The sequence below is a fragment of the Bombus terrestris genome, chromosome 10 (assembly GCF_910591885.1).
Source record: "Bombus terrestris chromosome 10, iyBomTerr1.2, whole genome shotgun sequence".
NCBI lineage: Eukaryota > Metazoa > Arthropoda > Insecta > Hymenoptera > Apidae > Bombus > Bombus terrestris.
Genome location: NC_063278.1, coordinates 20443366 through 20464205, shown reverse-complemented (window position 1 = coordinate 20464205; position 20840 = coordinate 20443366). Strand labels below are relative to the sequence as shown.

General features: G+C 28.4%; 3 protein-coding genes and 1 long non-coding RNA gene across 11 annotated transcripts; 2 read left to right on the top strand and 2 right to left on the bottom strand.

The window, feature by feature from the left end:
• Nucleotides 1–11: 11 nt before the first annotated feature.
• Nucleotides 12–12901, top strand: LOC100649523 (intraflagellar transport protein 122 homolog). 7 transcript variants are annotated; one of them, XM_048409514.1, is made up of 17 exons: nucleotides 12–63; nucleotides 4325–4521; nucleotides 4951–5060; nucleotides 5141–5261; nucleotides 5571–5781; nucleotides 6008–6081; nucleotides 7328–7598; nucleotides 7759–7920; nucleotides 8060–8357; nucleotides 8662–9032; nucleotides 9195–9587; nucleotides 10026–10440; nucleotides 10602–10828; nucleotides 11027–11408; nucleotides 11967–12133; nucleotides 12361–12522; nucleotides 12720–12901. In XM_048409514.1, the coding sequence occupies exons 2-17, from the start codon at nucleotides 4469–4471 to the stop codon at nucleotides 12804–12806; spliced, it is 3504 nt and encodes a 1167-aa protein (XP_048265471.1). In that variant the 5' UTR covers nucleotides 12–63; nucleotides 4325–4468; the 3' UTR covers nucleotides 12807–12901. The 7 variants fall into 7 exon arrangements, with proteins under 7 accessions (XP_048265471.1, XP_012175426.2, XP_012175418.2 ...); XM_012320036.3 differs by lacking the exon at nucleotides 12–63 and adding an exon at nucleotides 596–718; XM_012320028.3 differs by lacking the exon at nucleotides 12–63 and adding an exon at nucleotides 2621–3086.
• Nucleotides 3369–3831, bottom strand: LOC125385829. The gene is made up of 2 exons (XR_007225504.1): nucleotides 3742–3831; nucleotides 3369–3669 (listed from the first exon to the last, which is right to left on the bottom strand). It is a non-coding gene; the product is annotated as an uncharacterized LOC125385829 (long non-coding RNA).
• An 854-nt stretch (nucleotides 12902–13755) lies between the features above and the next one.
• Nucleotides 13756–18185, top strand: LOC100646249. 2 transcript variants are annotated; one of them, XM_012320040.2, is made up of 9 exons: nucleotides 13756–14049; nucleotides 14234–14386; nucleotides 14461–14591; nucleotides 14817–14949; nucleotides 15540–15593; nucleotides 15906–15989; nucleotides 16503–16655; nucleotides 17213–17341; nucleotides 17523–18185. In XM_012320040.2, the coding sequence occupies exons 1-9, from the start codon at nucleotides 13941–13943 to the stop codon at nucleotides 17630–17632; spliced, it is 1056 nt and encodes a 351-aa protein (XP_012175430.1). In that variant the 5' UTR covers nucleotides 13756–13940; the 3' UTR covers nucleotides 17633–18185. The 2 variants fall into 2 exon arrangements, with proteins under 2 accessions (XP_012175430.1, XP_003403369.1); XM_003403321.3 differs by having other exon boundaries at nucleotides 13767–14049; nucleotides 15471–15593.
• LOC100646369 (prostaglandin E synthase 2) lies at nucleotides 18173–20826 on the bottom strand. The gene is made up of 5 exons (XM_003403322.4): nucleotides 19926–20826; nucleotides 19743–19817; nucleotides 19207–19544; nucleotides 18974–19085; nucleotides 18173–18570 (listed from the first exon to the last, which is right to left on the bottom strand). Exons 1-5 carry the CDS (start codon nucleotides 20226–20228, stop codon nucleotides 18205–18207), a joined length of 1194 nt encoding a protein of 397 aa, XP_003403370.4. The 5' UTR covers nucleotides 20229–20826; the 3' UTR covers nucleotides 18173–18204.
• Nucleotides 20827–20840: the final 14 nt, after the last annotated feature.

The window sequence follows — 20840 nt, the reverse complement described above, 5'->3', positions numbered from 1 at the left end:
TTGTGGTGGTTGTTGACTCTTGTGTTATATCTGCTTCTGGACTTGTGTATTTCATCTTTGACTGTAGGTATCTTGAGGTCACGGTGGATTGTTTCGTTGGTAACATACCGGCGTGCATTTAATAGGGATCTTAGCGTTTTCGATTGGAAGCGTTGGAGTATTTCAATGTTGGAATTACTTGCTGTTCCCCATAGTTGGATTCCGCAGGTCGAGACAGGTTTTATTACGGTCTTATAGAGTGTAATTTTGTTCTGCGTGTTTAGGTTGGAGCGACGGCCAATGAGCCAATAAAATTTTTTGAGTTTGTCCCTGAGTTGTTCAGATTTATCTACGATATGTTGTTTCCATGTTAATTTCCTGCCCAGAGTCATGCCCAGGTATCTGACTGTGTCCTTGTTAGGAACTGTTATATTGTTAATGGAGACCTGTGGGCAGGTTTGTTTTCACAGCGTGAAGGTTACATGTGTGGATTTTTTTGCATTAATTTTGAAGCCCCATTTATGGAACCACTTTTCCATTGAGTCGAGACCTCGCTGGAGAGTGGATGATATATCGAACTATTATCGGGTTGGCGTGGGACGCTAATAGCGCTGTGTCGTCAGCAAATGTTGCTATAGTTATTTCTGTTGATATTGGTAAATCGGCAGTGTAGATGGAGAACAGCAGGGGTCCGAGGACACTACCTTAGGGTATGCCCGTTTCTATTGGAAATGTTGTGGTAATGGCGTCTAAGTATTTAACCATGAATTATCTTTTGGTTAGGTAGGACTTTAGGATGGAGTAGTAAGTGCGTGGTAGGATTTTTTTAAGTTTGTAAAGAAGCCCTTCATGCCATACTTTGTCGAATGCCTGTTGAATATCAAGGAATATCGCTGAGCAATATTTTTTCTTTTCGAGGGTTTGGCTAATATTGTGTGTTATTCGATGGATTTGCTCTATTGTGGAACGCTGCTTCCGAAAACCGAATTGATGATCTGGCAGTGTTTTCAGATCCTTTAGGAGTGGAAGGAATCGATTCGTTAGCAACTTTTCGAATAGTTTTGACAAAGTGGGTAGAAGACCAATTGGGCTATAGGAGCTAGTTTCGTGTATTGGTTTTCCGGGTTTTGGGATGAGCGTAATCAGTGACGATTTCCAGGTTTTGGGATAGTATTCAAGGCGAAGAATTGCGTTGAAGATTGAAGAAATGAGTGCAATCCCTTTTACGGGTAGTTCCTTAATTGCTTTCTTACTTATTTGATCATGTCCCGGTGCTTTCCTGGGGTTCAGACGATGGATTAATTCAGTAACCTCTAGAGAAGTGAAAGGTTTAATGAGGAGAGACATTTGGAAGGGAGAATGCAGGTATTCTGTTATTTCCGGAGCGGTATTGGAGGAATGAGGTTTAAAAACGTTGGATAGGTAGTTAGCGAACAGGTTGGCTTTTTCTATAGGGCTTCGTGCCCATCCGCCTTGCGGACAGCGAATTGGAGGGATTATTTGCGGGGGACGCGTGAGTTTCCTGGAAGCCTTCCATAGTGAGTAGTTGTAATCGGCAGAGGAGGACAAATTGACGAGATACTTTTGGAAACAATCATTTTTGTATTTTTTAATGATTTTGGTTAACTTCCTGGTTGCGTTGTTTAGTTTGCGTTTGTCGTCCGGTGTTCTATGGGTTTGCCATACTCTTCTTAGTCTTCGTTTTTCTGTGATTTTGTTTAATATGTAATAGGGATATTCGTGTTTGCTGATAGATGTCTTAGTAGGTTTGAGGAGCGGATAGCGTTTATTATGCTCGTGTTTAAGTATTCTGTGGCTGTTTCGATATCTTCCTTTGTTTTTAGTGAAATTGAGGCAGAGGTTGAGTGATTAAAGACTTCTCTAAAGAGCTGCCAGTTGGTGAGTTGGTTGTGAATAAGGCCATTAGGTGGGTTTTCGATTATTGCTGAACTGACTGTTGCTATTACGGGGGAATGGTTGGAAGAGAGTTCAGCCGAGGAGTTGATTTGGACATATCTAGGCGAGATATTTTTGGTTACGAAGAAGTCGAGTAAATCGGGGATTTTGTTAGTGTCAGTGGGCCAGTATGTGAGTTCATATGTGGTGAGGCAGTTGAGATTGTTGGTGGTTATGCTTTTCAAGAGGTTTTGCCTCTTGCTGTGACAAGTCTGCTGCCCCATTGGGTATGTTTGGCGTTATAGTCTCCTCCAGCTATGAATCTATTGCCTAGGGCGTCAAAGAAACTGTCGAAGTTCTCTTTAGCAATCGAGTGTCTGGGAGGGCAGTGTACTGCTGAAGTGGTGATTGTACCATGGCAGTCTTCTATTGCTACGCTTGTGGCTTGAAGGTAGTCTTTCCTGAATGACGTTAGCTCGTAATGCTTAATGCTGGATTTGATGATGATTCCGGTGCCGCCGCGTGCCTTTCCACTGAGGTGTTGGGTATGGTAGAAATTGTAGCCGTGTATTTTGAGGTAGTTTTTGTCGGTGAAGTGGGTTTCAGATATGAGTATTACGTCGATTTGCTGTTGTTTTAAGAAGAGTTCTAGTTCAAATTTGTGTTGAGCTAGACCGTTGGCGTTCCACAGAGCCATACGCATTGGTTTTATTTTGCTTCTGTGTGTATTAATTTATCCATGAAGAGTGTAGGTAGTGACAGCAAGTTGTTAATTTGCTCTGTTTGCTTCTCGATTAGTTTTTCGAGTCTGGTGAAGTTGTTTGTGTTTTGTGGGATTTTCTGAGTGTCCACTGTGGGTTTTCGAATTGTTTATATTTCCTTGTGCTGCCTGGGCATGGGAGATTGATGGTGTGGAGAATTTTTGGGATCTAGGTTCTTGTTTGTTTGTCTCCTTGGGTCTGGGTTTAGGATACTTATTATTGTGTAGTGTTTTATAGGCTAAGCATCCTTTGTAGTTCGCAGGATGCTCTCCTTGACAGTGGATGCACTTCGCGGGGGTTTCTGAGGATGGGAGATAATAGTGGACCACTTTTTAATCATACAGGAAAAGAAACCGAAATTATGGGGAATTTCGGAATCTGGGTCTCCGATTACTGTTCTGATACCTTATGTAACAGTTCGATATTTGAAGAGTGTTTATAGAAAACACTGTAAGTGCCAAAGTTGAAAAATTTTGCGTTTTTAAAAAAATGTTCTACAAAGCGATAAGAATAGTAAGAAATTATAGGATGATATTGGTGCAAAATCGTGAGGCAACAACATTCATTTTAATAATAAAGGAAAATGTAATTACTGATAATGAAATCCACACAAACAGTTTTGAAAGTTATGCCAGGCTGCAGAGGGATACATACATAAAACAGCCAATCAAAGCATGAAATTTGTAGATAAATGAAATTGAGTTTTATTTGTATTAGGTTTAAATTCGAAAATGATTAGTATTTAATATTTATTTTACGGTCGATTATGTTAGTACAAACTAAGTTTTGACGAATTTAACTACAGCTAGTAATGATAGCATTGAAGAATCCAATTGGCGATCGGCAAAACACTGGTTGAGAGGGAGGTTATTTCTATAACGATGAATTTACCGATCGCTTATGCGAATTTTTTTGGTGACGTTTTTGTCATCACAAAACAGAATTGAATTAATGGCATCATTGATAGAAGCGATCCGAAGACATTATAGTTTTGAATAAGATAAACGGAAATCGAGAGTATTTGAATGCTCATCTGTATAGACCAATCAGTTTATAGATAGAAGCAATATGTCATAGTAAAAGTAGTCAAAGTAATGTGTAATACCTCACGAACATATAAGTAGGTCTCAACACTTATATACCAAAGTCTAAAGAAAACAATTAAAAAATTGAGTTGTGACTAGTTATAAAAAATCAACAGAAAAGACAAAATTCTCGTTCTGCGCATGCGTGGCATGTTCAGACGAAGACAGAGACATTCTACTCATCTTTGTCTATCTCGCAAGAACAAACTTTGTTGATCGTCCACGTTGATCTTTCATGACTGAGCGCAACTCAATTTTTGGACGATTTTCCCTAGCAAATGTCGAAACTTGTTTATATGGTCGTTACATATCCTAAAAATACTCAGTTTCATATAGTTTTAACTTTTAAACCATTGGATTCGTCATTCTCGCCTTAAAACTTGTATTTTCGAGTTCTATACGTTGAAAATTACAAAATTGTAAAAAAGACAGTCAATAATTTTTTCTCTTAAAATAAAGTTTAACCAAAAAATGAATTAGTATAAAAAATGTAATAATACACTGGAAACATAGAGTAATATTCATACAAATTACATAATGCCATTTTTAATTATTTCTTAGTATTACTGTTTGTGTAATTTAGAAGTGAATTTGCTTTATTAGTATACATAAATGCCGCCATCTTAACTGTTTCCATGGAAACCATGAAAATAAACTTTTATACAAAAATCATGGAGATGATTTCGTAAAATTAAGTGTAAAACAGAACTTTTTGTGTATATGTGTGTGTATATAGAACAATAAACAATGCAAGCTTCTCCTACTTGGGTTGATAAAGTCCAAGATAAATCTGAACAATGGTAAGTATAGAAATATATAATAGCTTTGGCAATATATATGATTATAACTATGGAATAATTTAAGTTTGTTTCAAATAGTAAAAAATAAGGAGTAATTACATTTTTACGTTAATGCTTTAATTAATATTTTAAATAAATCCGAGATTTTACATATTTTTAAAAATTATATTAATAATTATATTTTTATAATTTATTATGTTTTGAATGTTATTTATTGTTGTATAATATATACATTTTTAAATTAATGATTTTTTTCTTCATAGAAACTAAAATCTTTTTACTAATGTTAATAATTACGTAAGATTAATTTTATGTCCTTTATAATTTACTTATTTCTAACTTTGTGATATAAATATTTTATGTGACATAAGGATGATTTTATATTATTTACAGCAATAGTTACTAATATTTTTGCAATTTTATTTTCAGTATATATGATCTATGTTTTAACCCAGATGGAACTCAGTTAGTTATTGCTGCTGGACAACAAGTTCTTGTTTATGAAACTAATGAAGGCACTTTAATTCAACCATTAAAAGGTATGTAATAAAGCTTATGAATCCAAATAAAAGAACTAATTTAATAAAATATAAGTTATATTTCTGTTTATACTTTATAGGGCATAAAGATATAGTTTATTGTGTATGTTATGCAAGAGATGGCAAAAAATTTGCATCAGGTAGTGCTGATAAAAGTGTTATTATCTGGACATCAAGATTAGAAGGCATACTTAAATATTCGTAAGTTATCTCTGTTTTATAAATAGCACAATTAAGATAGAAATAATATTTTTGATACTGTATTATAACCAAATCTTTCACTTTAATGCAATACTACCGTTTATGAGGTAGAGATTTAATGTGTTTGAATAAATTACTAATTAATAAAATCTATAAGTGAAAAGATATGAGTTTGTTAGAAATGTTAAGTATAAATACATATCTTTATAGAAAATATTATGAAAAGTAAAATAGTCTTAAAATTTTATAATGATAGTTATTTATAGTACATTTATTAATGTCGTGTATGTTTACAATACTATATTTCAGACATAATGAAGCTGTTCAAGCTATGCAGTTCAATCCAGTATCACATCAACTTTTAAGTTGTTCTTTATCAGACATAGCACTCTGGTCTCCAGAACAGAAAGCAGTTGTAAAGCATAAATCAAGAGGAAGAGTAAATTGTTGTGCTTGGACAAATGATGGTCAATATTTAGCAATTGGCTTGGCATCTGGCTATGTCTCTATTAGAAATAAAGTTTGTTTTCTTTGTTTAAAATCTATGTCCATTATACAATGTAAATAGTTTTATATATATCATATTGTTAATATAAAAGTGTACTAAATATTATTCTATTATTTAAATATTGTTTAATTATTTATTTATTATTTATTGTATATATTTGTTTAGAACGCTCACGATTGAAAACATTTGAAAAGTTTAATTTCATGTAAATTGTATTGAATTTATTTTAATATTTTAGAATGGAGAAGAGCAAACACGAATTGATAGACAAAATGGAATACCTATTTGGAACTTGTTGTGGAATCGCCAATGGTAAAAAGAATAATTACTTTAACGTAATAATTACTTGTACATATATTAACACTTTGACTGCCATGGCGAAATCACATGTTTCGCTCAGGACGCAACGGGAATATTTTTATTATTCAAAGCATATAATGGCAAAATAATAATAAATTGATGATGTAAGACAACATTCTTCCCCAATAGACCGTTTATCTTATTGGTGGTCATGGGTGACCACTGTGACACCTTGGTAACAGTTGATAGTGACATATTATAACAAGGCTTCATTTATTTCAACAAACCATTCGCATTCGCTATTTCGTTGTAAGCAAAACATCCAGAATATATTGTTGAAACGTGTAGAAGATATTAATAAACAGTATTATGATTATTTTTATGATTTCGATGAATTGGAACATTCGGCTGAAATGGTAAAGATTAAAAAAAATTATGTTTGTAATAAACCAATGGTAGAAGTAAATTACAACAGAGGAAAATGTGCTGTAGATTTATCAGATCAAATCATAGCATATTCTACATCACATAGAAGAACCCTCAAGTGGTATATAAAATTAGCTTTAGAGTTATTATTAAATACATTAATTTCAAACACGATGATACTCTATAAACAAGCAACAAAAACGAAAATCAAGATATCAGATTTTAGAATGGCACTCGCAATGCACCTTACACAGTGCCATTCACCAGAGCCGTCAAATATACTTATTCAACAAACATTGTGACACGAAATGCAGAAGAAAGAAGGGCAAGAATACCTGGCACGAAAATTTTGCAGAGAGTGCTATAAAAAAAAAATGTTAAACAGTTAAGATAAAAAATTGCTAAGAATGGGACCAAAAAGGTGACCACCTATTATCCAAATTTTATTGATAAGCCACATTTATGTTTAAAGTGTTTTAACATAGTGCACCGTTAGATGCAAGATTTGTTCTCATTTTTTTTTTTTATTGATGTTTTAATAAAAATGTTTAATTGTACAATAGGGAACTTTTTACTTCAAAGTATCTTCTATTTATCGGTTATATTCAAAATATCCTAACTGTCAATTTTCACTCAATTTTTACAATTGTAAGAAGTTAAAGCACTCTAGTCACCAATGATCACCGTGGTGTCACAGAAGAAACCGTAGCTAGTCATATATGACTAATGTGGCAGTTAAAGTGTTAACGTCATGTATTAAATATTTCATAGATTTTCTGTAAAGGATTAGCAAATAACAAATTTCAGTAATTAGTTCTTTTATTATCCATAGGGAAGATTTAGCAGAAGTTCTCTGTATTGCAGAATGGAATGGAACCCTATCGTTTTATTCAATTTCAGGAAAATCATTGGGGAAAGATAGACAACTCAATTTTATGCCACTTAAAATGTGTAACTTTGCAGGAGATCAATATATTTTAATTTCTGGAAGTAATAGACAGTGTTTATTAATGACATATGATGGGATACAATTGATTAACATTGGTGGTACATTTTCCTCTTGGGTTTGGAGTTGTGCTGTACATCCAAGTTCTACACATGTTGTATGAATAAAAATTTTTCATTTTTTATTCAGTCTTTAATTTTATAATTCTTATTTCTGTAAACTCATAATTGTACAATTTATCATAATATTTACTTCAATACTTATAATTAATAAGCTGTAGAAGTACTTAAAAAGGAATTATTTGTCTTTTTGTTTAGGCATTAGGTTGTCAAGATGGTACAATAACATATTTACAGTTATCTTGGGATGTTATACATGGATTATATGGAGATAGATATGCATATAGAGAAAATATGACTGATGTAATAATACAAAATTTAATTACTAATCAAAAAGTTCGCATTAAGTGCAAAGATTTGGTAAGTATACGAAATATCTTGATAATAAATATAATTTTAGATACAAATTCGTTCTTTAATTTTTAAATTGAAATAGTGTACTAAAAGTACTGATAAATAAGATACATTATCTTCTTCTTCATTCTTATTTTATTTTTAGATATATCGTATTGCTGTGTATAGAAACAGATTAGCAGTTCAATTATCGGAACGTGTAATAATTTATGAACCATCAAATTCCAATGATGGAATGCATTATCGAATATATGAAAAATTAAATCAAACATTAAATTGTAATTTATTTGTTGTCACTACGAACAACTTAATTTTATGTACAGAAAGACAATTACAAAGTCTATCTTTCAATGGTACAATAGAAAGAGAATGGATACTTGATGGACTTATAACTTATATAAAAGTTGTTGGTGGACCAATTGGACAAGAGTGCCTTATTATAGGTTTGTATTACAAAATTTGTACAAATCCAAATAAGATATCTTTGCAAGAGATAAGAAAAAATGAAAATTTAACAAAAGATAAATTAATTATATTTAATATAATTATAATAATATTAATTATATAGTTTTATTGAAATTATTAATTTATTGAAAATCAACTGATTTGCATAAACTTAGTCATGTATTAGTGACAATTTAGTTATTTTTTTTATATTAACATTTAGCTCTAATGATTTGTTTATTACTTTTGGTTAACAAAATAAAAATAAAGTATATAATGAATTCTTATTTTCATGTTTTTTAGGTTTAAATACTGGCTATATAGTGAAAATATATTTAGATAATCCTTTCCCAGCATATATAATAAAAACTGAGGGTTCTGTAAGATGCCTCGATATCAGTTCATTAAAGGAAAAAATTGCTGTTGTTAGTGATCATGGAGTCCTTTCTGTATTTGATTTATATACAGAAGAAAAACTGCAAGAATTTCAAAATGTAAATAGTGTGACATTTAATAATAGTTTTGAAGATATAATGTGTTTTTCTAGTGGAGAATATTTAGCAATTAAAGTAGGCGATTTTGCGGAATATAGACAAAAATTTTCGGGACTTGTCATGGGTCACAATGAATCAAAAGTGTATTGTTTAAACGGTTCTTCTATTGTCACGTTAGAGGTAAATTTGTGCTTTGGTATATATACAACAAATATGTTATTAAGTAATGAAATTTAAGTTATAAAATGCTAAGTTTTGAAAATAATAGTTGCATGCATATAATATAACGTAATTTATGATAACATAAATGATGATAACTAAAATATTATTGTCTGTATATAGGTACCCTTATCATTGTTTATGTATCAATATATTGATATTGGTCTTTTTTCTAATGCTTACAACATGGCATGTCTTGGAGTAGCAGATTCTGACTGGTTTGCTTTAGGAACAGCTGCTTTAGAAAATTTGGAATTAAATATTGCATACTCTTCCTTTGCTAGAATAAAAAATTTAAAATATATAGAAGTTTTATCTGAAGTGGAAGAAAAACTTAAATCTGGAGAATGGGGAAGAGAAGCATGCATGGCTACTGCTGCAGCTGCTATGGGAAAACTGAAAGATGCTGCAAAACTTTTCCAAAAAGCTGGTTTACAACAATATGCATTAACTATGTACTCCGATCTACGTATGTTTGATATTGCACAAGAATTTATTGTTAGTGGAAATAATCAGGTTAGTGAAGAAATCATTTAGTAATATGTTTTATTTAAATTTTCATATTAGTTTTATACAGGGTATTCTATGTCATTATTACCATGTAATTTCGTGACCATTGTCTAATTTTATAAAAAATTTATACACATGCTTTAGCATGTATCTTAATCATTAAGGATTAAAAATGATATATACGTATATTGTTTACAAAGATAAATATTTTATGTTTGGATTTTTCAATAAATTCATATTTTTATTTTAATATAATGCAAAATATAGTTACAAACTATACATAAATGATAAAAAAGGTATGCACACAGGTACAAATTTTATTAAAGATATGACATTACATTACATTATGTAATGCTTTGTGATAATACGTTACAGGATGCTATATATGTTACAATGACATTTATATTAAAATCAGAAATAATAGGAATAAAAATTTTGTTCCAGGATCGTACAATTTTACTTCGTAAACGAGCAGAATGGGCTAAAAGTCTCGGAGAACCTCGTGTTGCGGCAGAAATGTTTCTTTCAGCTGGAGATGTTGATCGCTCCATAAATATAATCGCAGAATATGGCTGGATTGACATGTTAATTAAAGTTGGCAGACAACTTGATAAAGCAGATAGAGATAATTTAACTGTAATTGCTAAAAAATTAAAAAAGCTGGGTGCAACTCATGGTGCAGCAGAAATTTTTAATCGCTTAGGAGATGATCCTGATGTAGCGGATGTTTTAGTAGAGGCTCAAGCTTGGCCAGAAGCATTTGAATTAGCTGAGAGAAATCCCAAACTGAAAGCTAGAATATATGGACCATATGCTAGATGGTTGGCAGAAACTGGCCATTTTTCTGAAGCACAAAAGGGTAATTTTACTCAAATTTCTTTATTTGAATAAAATGTAATTGGAATATACAAAGAAAACTTGAAATTTAAAAAGAAAATAATTCACAATTTGTTCGTATTAAATATGTGCGAAATAGTAATAAAATTGATGTTATATTAAAACATTCATTAAATTCTGCAGCATTTCAAATAGCTGGACAATCAGACGAATCTGTGATGGTTTTAATAATGTTGGCTAGAAATGCAGTTACTGAAAAAAGATTTCGTGATGCATCTTACTTTTATTGGCTTCTTTCTCAAATCAGCTTAAATCTTAATAAAACTGTGGATGAATTACAAACAATGTTTCTCCAATATTATGAAAAGGCTGAAATCTATTATGCGTATCACGAAGTACATAAATATGTAGTAAGTAATTTATGTATCACTTTACAATACATTAATAACTGTAATTAATATTAAGAATTCATAATGTGTGTGTGGGGGTGTGTGTTAAAAATCACTGATATTACATTAAAATACTAAATACATATTACTAGGTAATTATTATTATTATTATTATTATTATTATTATTATTATTATTATTATTATTATTATTATTTTAGGAAGAACCATTTACATCATTAATGCCAGAAGCTCTTTTTAATATTGCGCGATTTCTTGTAATTAAAACAGAAAATATTCAAATAGAAGGAGTTTCAAGATTCGCCATAATATACACATTACTAAAACAAGCTTCTTTGCTTGATGCTAATAAATTAACTATGCAATTACTTGAGAAATTACGAAAAACAAAAATTCCAGTAAATCAACTTAGCCAATTAGAAATTTCAAATTTAAATGCTCAAGCATCTTCTTATAGAGATCCTGAAGAACTTTTACCCCTTTGTTATAAATGTTCGACCTTTAATCCCCTGTTGCCATCAAATAATCAGGGGCAATGTGTGCAATGTGGTCTAAAATTTCAATATTCTTTTGTAATGTTTGGTAAGTACTACTTTTAAGAAATTTTAATCATTTTTCAGCTTTGTTTTCAAAGTACAAGAATAAACGAAACAATGTAAATATAACATTACGATAAATTTATTATTAAAATCAATATATTTAAAGAAAATATAACATTTGCAAACATTTTCAAACCAAATATACATTTTTATAAATATACTTCATTTAATGTTTATAAAAAATATGTAGTCAATAAAAAATTATAATTCATCAAAAATATATAAATCTTAAACATAAATATTGTAATTTTTATATTTTGAGCATATTAGTTATTATATAGTATTTGCTTCTTTGATAGTCTTTTTTTATCAGAAGACGTTTAAAACATATTAAAAATAGTGACATATTATATTGTACCATATTGTATATATTATATTAGCAGTATTATAATAATTACAGTAGTTAATATAATAATATATTTCTTCATTTCGACTTGACAGCCAAGAAAAGACTTGGTTTACAATACTTTTACACTATTTACAGTAATTATTAAAACTATAAAAAGATTGTAATATGTGTATATATATGCAAAAATTGCAGAAATTTTACCATTGGTCGAATTTGAACTAGAAGAAAATATTTCTGATGAAGAAGCAGAAAAATTAATAAATGACTCATTATCATCATCCGATGATATTACAACTACAAATCAATTTTCTGTCACCTCTGAAATTGATCTTTTTACAGCACGATTAATGAAATACGAGGTATTTTCAAATATATATGTAATAGTAATTAATATATAATTCTACAACTTAAGGGGCAATTAATAAAATTAAAGTCAATAATACGGTGATGTTGAATAATATTTTTGACATTTAATAACATATTTCAAAATGTTATAATTACATAAATATATAAAAAAATATAATTATAAGATATAATTATAAAATACAAGTAAAATGGATTTAATTTAGTCAATTACTCACTTTAGGAAAAATCTAATTCTTCTACTATAATCGTGGGAAGAAATGTCTTAAAAAGTATGGATCCATGTACAGTATTAATTATTAAATGGCCAAAACCATTTAAAACAAAGTATTTTAAAAATCTTTTACCTGATTTACAAATTACATTTTGTAAATCTTGTTTAAAGGTATGTGAAATTTAATGTTATGTATGTATATATGGTAAATTTATATAAATTAAGTTACACATGTTTTTATAGTCAAATAAGAATAAATAAAAATTTGTACTATTGTGGAACATTTTAAGTTAAGGTATACATCATATAGTAATTATAAGATATATAGACTTTAAAGAAATGTAATAATTGCTTATCATTCTTTTTAGTTATTTCATTCAGATGACTATGAAGTGGCTTTATTAAGACACGGATATTGTCCATTTTGCAGAACAGTAAATAAAATTTCCAATTAGTGCTTTTTGTTAATCTAGATATGTTTATATAAGTACAATATTATTTTTACTGTAATAAATTATTACCATTATAAATTAAACTTAAGTTAAAGTAATTTAATGTACGTAATTTGTATTAGCCCCATTGCAGACGAATGTCATTGCAATTTTGCTAACATACTCAATATACTTCAAATTCGGCAATTATGTATTTCTGATAACAGAATTGTACATTATACAGGGTTGATTATTTAAGACGAGCTATTTAAGTAATTTTTTCAATTCTGAAGATAAAATGAAATGTTTGAAACGAAAATTTTGTGATCGCGATAATGATTTCGACAAAGCTTATTTACGTTTTGAATTGATTGAGCATGACTTTCTTAACAAAACCGAGAATGTGTTCCAGAAGCGTTCACCAATTTTCATTTTTCACTCACTATTACATCCGTGATCTTGAATGACCATGACCATTGAAATCGTTTTGAGAAGGATTATAACCGTAAAAGTTCAAATATACATAGTCCTACTTAAAAAAATGAAAGTAACTTTTGAATTTTCTAAGCTCGCCCACCTGACAAAAAGTTTTGATCATTATGTAATGGCCCTCGGAACCAAACAACCTTTGTTTTAAACATTTCTCCTTATATTCAAAATTATTTATGTATTATTTAAATTTATGTTCAAAATTGAAAAAATTATTCAGGTGACCTGGCTTAAGTGACTCACCCTGTATAAACTTATTAAATCGCACAGTTTCTTCGTTATGAGATTATAACGATATTGTATCGTTCGGTCTGCATCGAAATCTGTACTTTTATTTATTCCTTTTTTTAAATATTTTTGCACATATTATCTTTAATTAATTATATTTAATAAAATTTTTTAGAAATTAGAATCAATATTGTATGAAGAGTCTATCTGAATTTAATTAATTCTAAAGTATAAGATATTATATATATGTAACAAATTAGTAAACATATCTTTAACCAAATTTTATGTGTAATGGATATCTCGATAATCCAGTTATATAAACACGAATAGTAGGTAGTAAGTTGGTTTTCATTTGCACGCTAATTGTTCTGATTTCTTAAGTACCGTTGAACGAAATCTTCAGAAGAATTGAGTGTATTTCGAACAGTTACAATTTGAAAGATGTTGCGTGAAGCTTACCTGACGATTTTCCTTTTTGTAAATATCGTTAGTTATAAATTGGATAATGATGATATCACGGAAATTCCAAATTCAATGTCTCGCGGAAGGTGTAAGTAACAGAAAAATGAATGAAATTGTATTTAAAAATGACGAAGGTACAAAATAAAAATAATAAAAATTATAAAATTCAATTAATATTTCAGAATAGTTATATTTATTTTTGCTATATAATATAACATAAACATTTATATTATGTATGAAAATGATAAATTATTAAATCGATTTTTAAACAGTCTTCCCGCTATTCAGTGTTATTCGATTTGCAAACTCGCAATGCCTTGCTAGCAACAATTTAAATGGTACCTGCTTTACCAGAAGAGAATGTCGTAATTATGGTGGAATACCATCTGGCAGTTGTGCAAATGGACATGGTATTTGCTGTGTTTGTAAGTAATTAAAATATTCAAACAATTTTTTATGAAATTTGAATAGTGAGTTCATTTAAATTTAATGTTTACAGTTCAAAAGACGTGTGGTTCCACAACAAATGTAAATAATACATATTTCACAAATCCAGAATATCCAACAACTTATGAAAGGCAAGGACGATGCACAATAACAGTACAACGTTGCAATTCAAATATATGCCAAGTGAGCTAATAAAATATGCTAAAAACTTTATCATAATAAATAATTTATTAATAATTTATTAATAAAAAATTTATCATAATAATTATTTAATTAAACGTTGATCGAGTTAAAGGATATAAACTTTGCTAGAAAATTGAATTAGCATATACTTTTTTCTTTTTCTATTTCTGTAAAAAGTTATAATATGATTTATGTTTAATTTGTAATATCCTAAATTGGTTTTAGTTACGTTTGGATTTCTTGGAATTTAATCTTGCTCCACCGAATTCTAGTGGAATTTGTGACCTTGATCTCCTTTTAGTTTCTTCATCTGGAAGCAGAATACCTCGAATTTGTGGAGAAAATGCAAATCAACATGGTAATATATAAAATTATTAACACAATAATTACATACAAATATCAAATTATATGTAATTGTAAATAAATATATAATAATTAGAATTTTATAATATAAATTGTATAAATATTTAATAAATAATATACTTAATTTGAAATAAAACAATTAACATTTGCAGAAACACTTTATCCGGATAAATAAAAAAGTAATTTATGATTTTTGAATAGTAAAATAGCTTCCTATATTTAAACAAAATAATTTAGAAAATGTAGATAAAAATTTAATAAAATTATAATTGGTTGAATTATATTTATATTCATTGATAATACATATACATATATTTCATGAACTATTGAGTTGCAGGGGTATATTTATATGATTTATATCTTCTATGTTCAGAATCACACTTTAAATTAATTGGTAAATCTATGTCCATATGAAACTATGTATTTGTATTATGTATTTGTAAATACATTCAATTATTTATGACACTTACAATAACTTAACACTAATCAACCCTTTTGTTGATTTAAATTTTTCAGTGTATGTGGATTTCAATAATGATACTCCTATTATGATATCGATCGATACTAATACTGGATATCCTACAGATCGTCGTTGGAATATAAGAATTCAACAATTACCCTGTGATGCAACATATAAGGGTATGTATATTATAAACGTATTTTGTACTGCCCTTTTTTAAATAGGTATATATTTCATAATTAACAACTAAAAATTGACATTTAAGTACATTAATATTTAAAAAAGATTTTAACTTCAAATAAGCCTTCAATAAGCCTTCAAATAAGCCTCAAAATTTAGCCTTTTATTTATAAAAGTTGTATCATTTTTTTAGCTTATAAAAAGTAAGATATTGAGTATATGTTATTGCTATCTTAAAATAGAAGTAACCAATGATATCTAATACTAAAATACTTCTAACTAATAACTTGATTATAGAATTCTTCTTACAGCCCCAAATGGATGTTTACAGTATTATGATAGTGTCACAGGTACCATAACAAGTTTTAATTACGGCACAACACAAAATCCAAGAGGTATTATAACTATTAATAATTTACAGAAATTAGTTATTTTCTAAAAATAATTATATACATTATCACTTGCTTAAAACATATACAAATGTACATGACTGTAATATATACAGTAATATGCCAGAAAGTACAAGAAAAGTACAGTATATACAGTAATGTGCCAGTTACAAACTACATCTACATAATAATTAAATATTTAAGTATTTAGAACCAGAATTTTAAAAAATTTAAGTTATATTTTACAGTGTAAAATTTTTTATATACATTTATGAATATATAAATTGTATACCTATAATAACTATTGTATATCAAAAGTTCAACAAATTGTATCTTTTGTTTTATATTAAATTTTTTAATATTTTGTCTAAAAAAAAAAAAGTATTCTTATGGATATTAACAAAAATTAATTAATATAAGATACTTATTATTCATGGGAATGCCATTTAATTATTAACAATAACTAAATAATAAAAAATAATAAAAGTTATAAAACTTAGATAATAAAAATTATTTTAGAACCACCAATAGGTACACGGCAAATCGCAAATACGAATTATGGTGTATGTGTAAGAATGGCACAAGGATATTGTGCCATTGAATGGTCTCAAACAAATTCAAATTCATTTACTGTTTCTGGAGATACTAGTGCATTTGACTCTACTTTAATAGGTAACATGATGTCCTAATTAGTTACTTACATAGTCATAATATTTATGTTAACAACATTAATATATTATTATCATTATAATGTCATACATTAATATATCATACAAAACATTTTGAAATTTTATTAGCATTGTAATGAGACATAACTATTATGATTATATCAGTAAAATTTGAAAATGTATATAGAAATTACAAAATATTTATTGTAAGCCTATGTTTGTCAAAAATCACATTCAATTCTCCACTATTATTACTATATAAGCCATAATATTTCCTGAGATCATCTTTAACGTTAATTATATGTTTAATATGCTATATGTTATTTTCCTACTAAAAATGTATGTTCGCAATGTCTTGTAACTTCTATAAACATCTTCGGATTGGTTCCAAATTTGACTAATGTAGTTATGATACTCGTGCCTCATTATAATACTAATGAAACCACATAGTTATTAAATGTTGCAAAATAATTTGTTACTTCCAAAAACAATCGTTTCTTAAGTGAAAACAAATCATTATTTTAATATTATTAATTAGTATACTTATTTGTAAATAAATAGGTACTCAATATGCAGCAGTACAAGGAGTCAATTGCACTAAAGACTTTGTTATTATTCCACATCCATTTCAAAATGGTGTTGCAGTTGGTACAGAACGATTTTGTGGTAATGGCTTTATAACAAAAACATGTAAGTATATATTTACTATATCTATAACTTTCTTTTTAACCAAACATAAAATACTTAATATAAATAACTTGCATAGTTCTGTGTCTGTTTATAATGTATCACATATATATATGCACAGAATTTACATATATGTATGTGTACTATATGGTTCTATTAATTATAATAACTTTTTTTATTTTAGCTTTCTCCAAGCCATTTGTACTATATGTTGTCACAGATGGCGACGAAGTTGGAGAAGTAGAAAATAAAGGATTCTCATTAATGTATCGTCAGTTACCCTGTGTAGCTTAAATAAAAAGCATGTTCTTATTTCACATATACATATGACATATACACTATAATAATAATGTTATAGGATATAATAATTTTTATTTGGTTTGAAGGACTTTCTTTTTCATTTGCTACCCTTTCTTACGATTATCACAGTCAGTAAAATACTAAGAGTTTGAAGAATCATGTGTACTATTTCTTGCTAATTATCGAATTGTAAATATTGTATCATTATTACATTACGTCATTATTGGATTTTATGTTAAAATATAGGTATATTTAATTTTATCGTTATATTTTGTTATTATTCTTCTCATATGTTGAATTGAACTGTTATTATTCATATGTTCTTTAATTTCTACATAATTACAAATTTATTGTTTATAATACAATCTCTCTTGTGTCTTTTTATTGTAGTGATATATATATACCAATATAAAAGAGCATAAAATGTAATTTTATTACATCTAGTATTCTTTAATGATCAAAATGAATTATGAAAAAACAATCACAAACAAATGATAATAAAACTGTAATGTAAACAATAAGATAATAAAAATGTAAACAGTACAAATCAATATGTTTTATTTATATTATTTAGTCATTAAATATTTGCTTCCTGAATGAGTTTCTACTTCCTTTGTCATAGCATTATACCATGTGCTAAGGTTTGTATTATTTAAAGCATCTTTAAAAGCACTGCATCCTTCTATGCTCTTCAAAACTCCATATACAGCAAGATCTGATAAATTAGGCTGTTCTCCTCCCATAAATGTACCACCATGTTTATTAATAGCGTTTATCCATTTGTTGATTTCATCATATAAAGATTGTCGAACATCTTGTTTTAAATGATGTCTTTTTTTTAATCGTTTTGATATAAGCCACATAGCTGTTGCACCTACATTTATCATAATTAATCTTTCCCATCTTGGAAAATATTCTTCCCATTTACCAACCTAATTGATTAAGAAAGTATCTTTTCATTCTACCTTCTTTTTTTAACTCCTTACCATACTCGGAAGAATCTGGGCCCAAACGTTGCGCCCGAATGGTCGGGAAAGGAGCCGAAGTGGCGGAGACAGTGTCGGAACTTGAAACATGATATCGTGAGACTGAGTGCGTAGATAGCCGTGCCCGCGTTTAGAAAAAAAGACACCATTCAAGGCATTGACACTAGGCCCGAGATTAAGACCACGAGTCTGACTCGTGATATTCAAGTTTGGCTCAAAATTCTCATCACGACTCAGACTTGTAAAAGTATGGCAGGGGGTTAATTTATACATTAATGCTAATGTTATTATATTATCTTGCTTGGTTATATAGTATGTTATGATGCTTAACTGTTATTAAGCTACTTACTTCAGAAAACCAATTGAAAGTTTTATAGGCTTCATCAAGTGTTCTATACACATTCGGTGATAGTGTGTGCACAAATTCATCATCAACCCATTTTCTCCATTTGCGCTCTTCCCTAGAACAATATGTTACTCAAAATACAAAAACTAAATAAATATTAGTAACAAAATATAAGTATTAACATTGTAATTTTAATACCATTAACTAATAACTATTCTTTCTACAATGGAACTTACATGATCTTATCCATAATTTTATTAGCAGGTAAATTATCTTGATACATTAAGAAATATTTATTCATAATTTCATATTTCAATCTTCCATTTTCATCATGCATTGCTATGCTTGGATAATATTCTATTAAATCATTAATTTTTTGGGATCTCTCTTTCAAATATGATGCTAGTAGAGAAATAATCATTGAACTATCATTTAAAGGTTGGTATCCTGAATCTACTTGTGCTAAAAGTATTGGTACTTTTTTATAAGATGACCAAGATATTTCTTTCCGTAATACAGGATCAACTTCCACAATTTCATAAGATATTCCATAGTAATCCAAGAAAACTCTGACCTAAAGTAGTTTTATACTTATAATTATCACAACTTATGAAAACAATAATTTATTATTTCTAAAAAAATGTGATTAAAATTTAGATACTATATTTTACACTTATATTTTCATTTGAAAAATATACATGTTGCTAATTATATCTTCATCATACTATTAATTCAGTACTTACTAAATAAATGATACATATGAATATTTTACCTTACAACAAAAAGGACATGTCTGATATTGATAAAGAGTTAATTTTAATTCAGTAGTATCCATTGGAAAAATAATCTGCAATAAAAATAAAATAAGAAAGTATTTTGATGTATGACAAGCAAATTAATCCAATGTTATGCTTTGAATTAAATAAGCGTGAATCAATATGTAAACACGAAATACTTCTCTAGAAACTGGTACTGGTGGTTTTTCTTTAAGTACTTTAATTTTTTCTTCTTTTCCTTGAAGATGAAATGTTTTTGAAACTTCCATATCTTTATACCAAGAATATCCTGTGGTGATGGCTATACCAACAGGAAATCCAATAGAAATTCCTACTAGACTTGCTTTAAATACAGTTCTTAACATTGAAGATTGTCGAGATGCTGATAAAATACTTTCATTTCGTTTTGGATATCTTTTAATAACATTTTTAACATAATATAAATTTTGTGGAAATCTTGACAGTCTTTGCAATATAGACATTATGAAGTCTTATTATATACACAGATTAAAATAAATTAATTATTTTAAATACGTTACTCTTAAATAAATTATTTTGCACCACTCAGTAATATGACAATTACAAAAAAGGTTATGCATTAAAAATACAAAATATATGACTTTCGTAATAAACTTTATAGATCACGCGTTAATCACATTTAATTTTCGTTCTAATACGAAATTTAATAAATAATCTAATAAAATTATAAGAAAATATCCAGCACAAATTTGTATTTATTTATTGTTGATTACAAAACCACTAAATGTATAATTAATAACACTTATCATTTGCATTAACTCTGATAAACAGTTTATTAACTTTATAAAGAGTTTATTCTTTAGAAGATAGGAATTTAATATTACACATTTATAAATTACAATTTGTAGGAAAAAATTTATATTTCATATTCGATCTTTAATAAACTCATTTTAATTTATTTGTAGAATAGATGTAATAATATCAATAGGTTAATTGAGTAAAACGTTTTTTCCACCGGTATTGTTGATAATTGATTTTCATTTGTGTAGTATTGAATTTGTATCATGAATAAATTTTAAAGGTTATATAATAATTTTAGAGGTATATTATACTTC